At 40.5% G+C, this 8,516-nt stretch overlaps 1 protein-coding gene across 2 annotated transcripts; it reads left to right on the top strand.

Moving 5' to 3' along the window:
• Positions 1 to 2,878: 2,878 nt before the first annotated feature.
• On the top strand, positions 2,879 to 6,557 carry LOC147887009 (uncharacterized). Of its 2 annotated transcripts, XM_087394955.1 has the most exons (5): positions 2,879 to 2,965; positions 3,175 to 4,083; positions 4,890 to 5,842; positions 5,948 to 6,182; positions 6,283 to 6,557. In XM_087394955.1, the coding sequence occupies exons 2-5, from the start codon at positions 3,202 to 3,204 to the stop codon at positions 6,529 to 6,531; spliced, it is 2,319 nt and encodes a 772-aa protein (XP_087251081.1). In that variant the 5' UTR covers positions 2,879 to 2,965; positions 3,175 to 3,201; the 3' UTR covers positions 6,532 to 6,557. The 2 variants fall into 2 exon arrangements, with proteins under 2 accessions (XP_087251081.1, XP_087251082.1); XM_087394956.1 differs by lacking the exon at positions 2,879 to 2,965 and having other exon boundaries at positions 3,080 to 4,020.
• Positions 6,558 to 8,516: the final 1,959 nt, after the last annotated feature.

Below are 8,516 nucleotides of genomic sequence, written 5' to 3'. Positions count from 1 at the left end.
TTGGCGCAATTAGGAGGCCCCCTTCCCAAGGTAAGGCATTTAGGCATAATGCCAAGTAGTCCTACGATGACTTAGGATAATTACCCTAGGGCCTACACTAATGCTTTGCTCGTTGAGGTGGACAAGAGGAGTCCTTAGAAAAATAGAGAAGACATATTGCACATGTGTGTGTGTGTGTGTGTGTGAGAGAGAGAGAGAGAGAGAGAGAGAGAGAGAGAGTACTCAACATTTCTAGGTGGGTCCACACACCTAATGAAGTAAAGTAGTAGGCCCCTACTTTTTTAGGTGTGGGGCCCACTTCTCAAAAGCAATTAAGAAAAAGCACCTGTAGTAGCAACCCAGGGCCTTCTCCAATAGTAGGTAATCTTCTAGAATTGCCCATGAAGGAGAGCTCACTTTGGGACTTTGTAAAAGTGAATCAATGTCATAACAATGTATAAATGTGATAGCAATGTATGCCAATATATCAATGGGAATATTAGATATAAAATCCATTGAACGTCATCCCTTTGGGAGACTGAGAAATAGGATAAGGTATTTAAGATAATGTAATGAGGCGATGGATCTTTGATGTAAACCATCCATCCCTTAATAACACAATGAAACAATGGATTTATGATGCAGAGAAAAGAAGATGGCAGGTTGGGAAGAAATCTAAACAATTGTGAGTCATGCTATACTCTACACATAATCTTTGTTGGATATATGTAGAGAAAGACTATGTTTAACATGTTGACTTATTGACAACAATTGTGGCTGGGAGGGGATGTTAATAATTGCCATCCCAATGTACACAGTTATTTAACTAGGTGAGTCATGACCTCCATAACTAAAATAAAGAATTATCTAATCATGTGTGATGCACCCAACATATGTAATGACAAAGATATTCATCGTGGGACTTCACATATACTGGTGAGTAGCAATCAAGATTAACCAAAAAACTACTCCTAGTTGGTCACGGAAACCCCTAGGTTGCAGCACATGAGACTATTGGGTGCATCATGAAACCAAGTTACATGTGGTTGCTACATACAATTGTATAGTCTTTCCATGGCAAAGTTGTTGGAGAGGCTCAAAGAAAGCTGTTAACATGCTGTGAATCTTCGCTTGAAAATATAAGACCATTACAATCAATAATGAGGATTTTTATATCTTAGTGTAGTTTGCTTCGTACCCCACTCCTTAGATCTAGAGTCAGCCTCGAGTGTCAACCTAGTATAGGTGACGTAGAGATGTTTGGAAAACCTTTGGAGCATGAAGTTTAACTTTGTGGCACCCATGGTTCACAAGTCTATGATCCTTTACAATTCACATCACAGCATAGTGCATGTTCATGGGTGGACGTACTTCACTAGATTATCATAGTTTATCACAAATAAGTATGACAATGAATACATTGGATAATGCCAATGAAGATAATAAGTCTTACCTTTCTTCTATTGTGTGATGCTTATTTCCTGTACATCTACTTGTAATGTTTCTTGAGAGTCACCATTTACATTTCATGGATTCTTGTATATTTGATTGTAGCTATCATTCTTAGTTGTCGTGACATGGGTGTTGGGCGATTGGTGAGCACTCCAAGAGAGCACAAGAGAAAAGCATGTGTATTTACTATAAGCACTAGTATGAAACCCATGGCAATCCATAGGCTCTAATCATCGTAGTTAAATCCTCACCACCCATTCTTTGTAGTCTACTAGTTAAACACATGTCAAATCCGGGAGTATGAATTGCAAAGGGTTTGCATTTTCTAATGAGCGTTTCACTTCTGTGCATTAACTTGCAATGCTTTTGATGTTCCTTTTTGTAATCTAAGTTTTGAGGAAGGTAATCTTATCAAAGAGGAAATTCCATAACGGGGGACACATTTTTCACAAAAAAGCATAGAAGAACCCCAACATAACTATCAACATCTATTAATGGATAACAATTGTAGACATTATAGTTTTTGCATGTGTGGGCTTGGAAATCCAAGTACATGTGTTCTTTCCTTGAATTTCTTTAGTCACATATTTAAACTATAACTTCATAAACACAGCCTCCTAAACTACACTAATAAATGGTAGGATTCCTGACTTCCACTACAAGAATGTACCAAGTTATAATCTAAAAGGAGCATAAGCATTGACTTTATTTACTTGTTTGGTAAAGGCCCTATTTTCACATTGAGCAAATTTGTCCAGCAACTTGAAATGAGGCCAATTGGGCTGAGTTGACTTTCATAAATGGTAATTAAATGCGTAACTTAATTAAAATTTTAAAAGAATTACATGTGAAAATTCACAAAATTACAAGTGGAAATTCACAAAAGGAGTTTCAATCTTCTAGGAGGTAGGCAGTGGTAAACAAGGTGAAAAGGAGTTTCAATCTTCTAGGAGGTAGGCAGTGGTAAACAAGGTGAAATTTTCACTAGGCGTGCCAAAGGGGATGGTACAACATCACCCTTACATTAGGAAAACCTTTAAATCCCCTCTCACAATATTCCATGATAGCATTCATTTAAGGACAACCTCACCCTTAGATTAGGATCAGTGTTCACAGAAAACATTTTTCTCAACAAATCACAAAACTTGGGGTTCAAATTTTGAAGGTTTTTCCTGAGAACTTGCCGACCTTTTAGCTAAAATATAACTAAATTGCCTAAAATTTTGCACATTTTACAAATATGAGAAAATATTTTTTACAGGTGAAAATGAAAATGTTACAGGTTCATTGAATATAGTTTCTAGGTTTTCTGTGAACACTGATTAGGACAACCTTTAAATCCCCTCTCACGTTATTCTTTCATGATAGTATTCATTTAAAGCCCTTGCACAATCCCCATAGATAGAGAAATGCAAAACAAACTACAGCATGCCAAAAAACTTATGGTTGTGTGTGTGTGAGAGAGTTGATAATAGCCCCTTGAGTGTGGGGTGGGGGTGTGGAACGTGTGTGGAGGAATTTCTTCCAAATTAAGGTAAACTGGGAGTTGGTTCTGGAAATAATAAAGTGGGAGTTGATTCTGCAAATAACTGGAAGTTTTAGGGGCAAATTGGGATTCCGTTGAGGCAATGTCCTGCTTTGAATTGAAGGAATGATTGAGTTTTCATCAAACAGTTTTGAATTGAAGCAGACAATTTTGATTTGTGTGATTGTAGAAAGTCTTAGAAACGTGATCGTGTGCAGGCTTGGTGATTGTCACGTAGAAAGCAGATGGCGAATGGCAAAGACGACCCTCTAAACGAGGCTCGTTCGCTGCTCTTGACAATAAGAAACCAAGGGCAGGATTCAGTTTTTCGAGACAGCAGGCAGGTTGCTGAGGCCCTCGGCTGTACGATCACGTTGATCGACAGCTTCCACAGATCCATTTTGGCTGGACAGGGTCCTGCTCCTTCTTCTCCAGACTGGAATGTTGTGAAAGCTGTCGTGGAGCTCCTCGTGCGATTGGGCATTTGCCCTCACTTGAGCCCTGGCGTGGGCTTCGGCAGACACAAGCTATCAGGAAACGCAAGTTTATTAGCTGCTGCGTCTGCTATGTCCGAGCATCTGTCTAGCTTCGCTGCTTCTAATTGTTTGCTTTCTCGCAACGTAGAAACGCTTTTGGCGTCAGGAAGTGGAACCTTGCTTATTTCTGCTGAAGTTTTGGCTTCCTTAATTTGGAATGAATCTACGAACATGGCGGGATTCCATGAAACCCCTGGTACTGCTATATCTTCACTTGGCCACCTTGTCATGAATTCTTTCCTGTGGGATATGATGGCGGCTTACCTCCAGCTTGCGCACGGTCCCCACGCCGGAGATTTCCAGGGTGACGAGTATTCCAAAGGAATCGCTGGTGAAAGGATAAACGAGATAGTTGAGAAGCTTCCCGTACGACAGGTGGTTGAGGCGTGTTTTGTACTGTTGCACCGGAGTTCTCCTGATCCACCAGGGTGGCTGAAATCCGAATTAGGAAAGGAACTTTCAAAACTTGTCATGCGAGTAGGAGGAGTGGCTTCTGTTCTAGAGGAGTTGGTCGGTCGTGCTGCCAAGGTCTGTTGCCTCACAACCTTGGGAAGTGCATTTACCCTTATGTCTTTGCTCTCTCGTTTTGGGGTATGTCCATTAATTAAAATACTTACATGCATTATCGCATCTATTCATCGCTCTTATCACATCTCAGACGAGACATATCCTCACAACAATGCATGAGAAACTCTGCAGCAACCGAGAGCTAACTTTTTAGTTATAAAAATCTGAACCTTGTCACGAACCCAGGCACTATCTGAGAGCAGAGAAAAGCGGCCAAAACTTAGGTGCCCAAGACAAGGAGGGAGGCTGAAATAATTGACATCACCCACAATAAAGACTGAGAAGGGAGAGAGCATAAATTATACAAAGAGGATTGGGGGGCGGGATAGGGGGAGCAATTGATAGAGACAGAACGATTGAGGTTGAGCTGAGGGCAGCATTGAGAAGGGGGAGGGAACAAAGAACAACACTTCTCATTGAAGATCAAACAGGCAATGCAATAAACAGCATCTCAAAGATGTGCCACCCCCCTTAGGTCAAGCCAATAAATTAATAGTGGCCATACTTATGTGCACAAACTGGCCCTTTATGTATCTCTCATCTGAAGTTTTTGTCCATGTATCAGTCTCGTCTTTTGGGGTTAAAGGGATCAAAAGTTTTTATGATGTTTTTGTCTTTCGCATTTGAACTGAACTTTGAAGTTCCTCAAAGGAAAGACGCAAATTATTTCACAGCGCCCAATTCCATGCTTCTCATGGTACATGCTTTGTCCGTGATTGTGAATTTGTGATGTTCAAGCTGTAGTGTCTGGCGTTAACTGTGGGGACATATCGGCAGATGTGGTAAAAAGCTGCCGAAGTTGTGACATGGCTAGAGGTGGGCTTTTCCAGGGCAATGTGGAATTGTACGACAAGGTAGCTGCTCACTTGGCCAAGATTCCAAAATCCATTGCTACTGCTCATGCTTATTTCAAGGCCATATGTCCACAACTATTTCCCCTTCTACTTCTTTACTCACAGCTTATGGATACAAAAGAGGGTGAGACATCACGCACAGCATTATGCAATATTTATTTCACAGCTGTGTCTTTGGCCTGCAAGTTGTTTGCTTTAGAGCCGAAACTCGCAGAGGATTATCTACTGATGCCCTTGTTAAAACCCGTTGCAACTTGGAGCACTGCTCGGAGAGGAATGAAAATGGCAAATCAGGGTTTGACCAGAGAAAAATGTCAAGAGGACTTGGAAGACAGCTTGCATTTTGAAGTAGATCCATTCCAAGTGACAGAGACAGAGCTAGTGGACAGTTTGTTGCAAATAAGTGTTTTGTTGACAACTGGTCACAGAGGCTCTTCAAAGATTAGAGAAACCATTCTTCTGAAAACAAAGAATATTGCTCCCTTGTTATGGAAGCTACATTCTCAATTTGAAGCATTCGATGGTTCATCTTCTGTATTAGCTGCTGGGATCTATGAACGAGAGACTTCACAGCAGCCTAAAAGCAGAATCGATAAGGCTGATCATAAAATTGCATCAAGTCATAAAATCAGGGGCGAGGGTGTTTCCAGAGGATCTTGGGGTGAGGGTGTTTCCAAAGGATCTTTGAATAAGGGATTAGAGGCTGAAGGAGCCACTGGTGAATCCCCTGCGTATCAAAATCCCCTTCGTAAACTCAGATTTGCTCTTGCTGATTTGGTGATGGCTCAGGCGAGTCAACCTGTTGAATTTTCTCTACCTATTGCTTTGTCAGTACTGTTTCAACCTGAGGAATTCGTCTTAAGATGGCCAGAGGAACGTGGAGAAATTTGGCATTCTCTCCGTTCAAAGACAGCTCAACCCACAGCAATGTATGGATTACAACTGTTTAACCATGAGTTTTGATAAGGTCATGAGATGGAAGTGCTTGTGTTGCTTCATTGTGATTTTAACTTGCAAAGCTGCTTTTTGGACAGGTATCTTTCAAAACTGTTACTCACAGCCGAGAATTGGCCACTTGCAGTAGCTCTTATCGGTGAACTTTTGCAGAAAGTTCTGCACCTTCGGCAGTCTATGATGGAGACTAATACTCTGCTGCAAAGCCCTGCAGCAGAGCTCCTGAGATACATGCAGGACTTTGAAACTTTGAACAATGAGCTTGGATCAAAAGCATTGGAGCAAGACATCAGAGGAGCTGCATCAATTATAAAGGTGAGCTGCTGTCCCTTTCAGTATGCACAGGTACATTGGGCCCACATTCCAATTTGCAAACATGTAGAGTTTGACAACCTTTTTGTCCTTAATTCTGCAGGTTTTGTTAAATGATGAAAATGTATCCAATGATGAAGACATATTGGAGATCGTGCTGCATATGCTCAACGGTGTATTTAATAGCCTTCGTTCATCTAAAGAAGTTGATGTTGAAGTGCAGAGTAGCGATTTATCAGTTCTCGCTGACATAACGTTGGCCCTGAAAAGGGTCTATAACCGTACAGGTCTATGTGATAGATTGAGACAAATGTCCTATATTCTGGCTGAGGAAAGCTCTGGTTTTCAATAAGTTATCACACCTGTATCAACTTTGCCTGGAATGTATTAGATTGTTTTCAGTGTCTCTTGCAAATGCAAAATGGAGTGAAATACACATCTTTGTGTGGGAAATGATTTTGAGATTTGTTCATGAAAATTTAACCCCTCTGACTGGGAGAATGACTAGAAGTCTTTTTTAGTTCTAAGGATGGGAATGGATTGTTAAGTGCACTGATGAATGTGTTAAGATTAGGGAAGATTTGACATGAAGAACAAATGAATTTATGGTTTGAACAGGGGGGATGATGCTCAGCCTTGGCGATGTTCTTCTAATGATTGAACAGATCTCTGACTCACCTTTCTTCAGAAACTTGACACAAGTGTGTGGGCAATGGATGATTGTTAAGATTGGCCATGGATATATACAACTTATGTGCAGTCCACTGGTGTTTTACTGAAGGGAGCAGCGTTGTATACAAGAGGCGTAAGTTTTCGGAGGCTTAGTTCTCGAAGGATGGGCTAAACAGCTCCACACGCTTGTACCTTGATAATTTTTCCTTTCCTGATTAACGTCAATGCTCAGAGAGAAAACATACCCTAGTTCTTTATGAGCATGCTTGCCATCACAACAAGCTACAAGTACCACATTAAGTACCCCACAGAATCTCATCTTCTTGAATCTATGGATTCTCACACCCTTACAGTGTTTCCCAATGCCACAATCCATTTAACAGTGGCCGGCCTTATCCTCTTCTTCCTTGATATGAAGACAGCCTCATTTTATGCACGATCTGAGCAATCTTTGTTGTCCTCTGAGTCACAAAAGAGTCTGGATCTTTTGATCACTGCTCAATACTAGACATCAGCGTTATTACACTTGGATCAATATGGGGCTATTGGGTTGTAACCACTAAGGACAACCTTCGCATTCATTGAAAGCTTCACTTGATTACAACACACCTAGCTGAATTTTAGCCGCCCTCTAGCAGTCTTTTACGAGATGTATTCTTTCTCCGGTTGAGGCTGCTAAATTTAGCCCACTATAATGCAATTTCGTAGTCATCGCAGCTCTTTTCTTTGGGGAGCTAGTCAAGTAGGCCTGGTTGGTCCAGTTTTAGATGATGTCAGGCTGCTGGGTAGCATATGCTCGGTTTTAGATTATGACTTGGTACATTCTTGTAGTGGAAGTTGGAATCCTACAATTTATTACTGTAGCTTAGGAGGCTATGGTTATGAAGTTATAGTTTAAATACGCGACAAAAGCAATTGAAAGAAAGAACAGGTGTGCTTGGATTTTTACGCCCACACATGCAAAAACTATGATGTCTCCAAGTGTTGTCCTTTGATATTGTTGATGGTTCTTTTATGCTTTTTTTTTGTGAAGAATGTGTCCCCATTGTGGAAATTTCCTGTGTGTTAAAATTAGATTCCTCAAAACTTGTGTAAATAAAAAGGAACAACAAAATAATTGCAAGTCAATGCGCAAAAATTGTAACACTACTTAGAAAATGCACACCCCTTGCAAGTCATACTCATGGATTTGCCTAGTAGACTACAAACAATGGTGGTGAGGATTTAACTATGATAATTATAGCCTATGGATTGCCATTAGTTTCATACTAGATACATATGCTTTTTCTTTTGTGCTCTCTCGGAGTGCTAATTTACCAATCACCCCAACATCAATGTCGTTGCTACTAAGAATGGTAGCTACAATTGAATATACAAGATATGTAACCAGAGACTCTTAAGAATCATTACAAGGCTAGATGTAAAGGAAATAACCACTGCACAATCGAAGAAAGTTATGTGGCTCTACTTTGGATTGTAATACTCCTTACCATCTATTGGCAGTTTTCATTGTTGTACTTGTGGTGGTCAACTCTAGATTCTCACAAACGTGTACACCCATGAACATGCTCTACATTGTGATATGAATTGTAAGAGGATGATAGACTTGTAATTGACCATGGGAGCCCACAACAGTAAACTTCATGCTCCAATAATTTTTTAAAC

Source organism: Dipteris shenzhenensis, chromosome 23 (genome assembly GCF_047967505.1).
Source record: "Dipteris shenzhenensis isolate YYH24624 ecotype China chromosome 23, Dip_SZ_1.0, whole genome shotgun sequence".
NCBI classification, from domain to species: Eukaryota; Viridiplantae; Streptophyta; class Polypodiopsida; order Gleicheniales; family Dipteridaceae; genus Dipteris; species Dipteris shenzhenensis.
The sequence above is the reverse complement of the archived record's forward strand: the minus strand, read 5'-3'. Positions and strand labels throughout refer to the sequence as shown.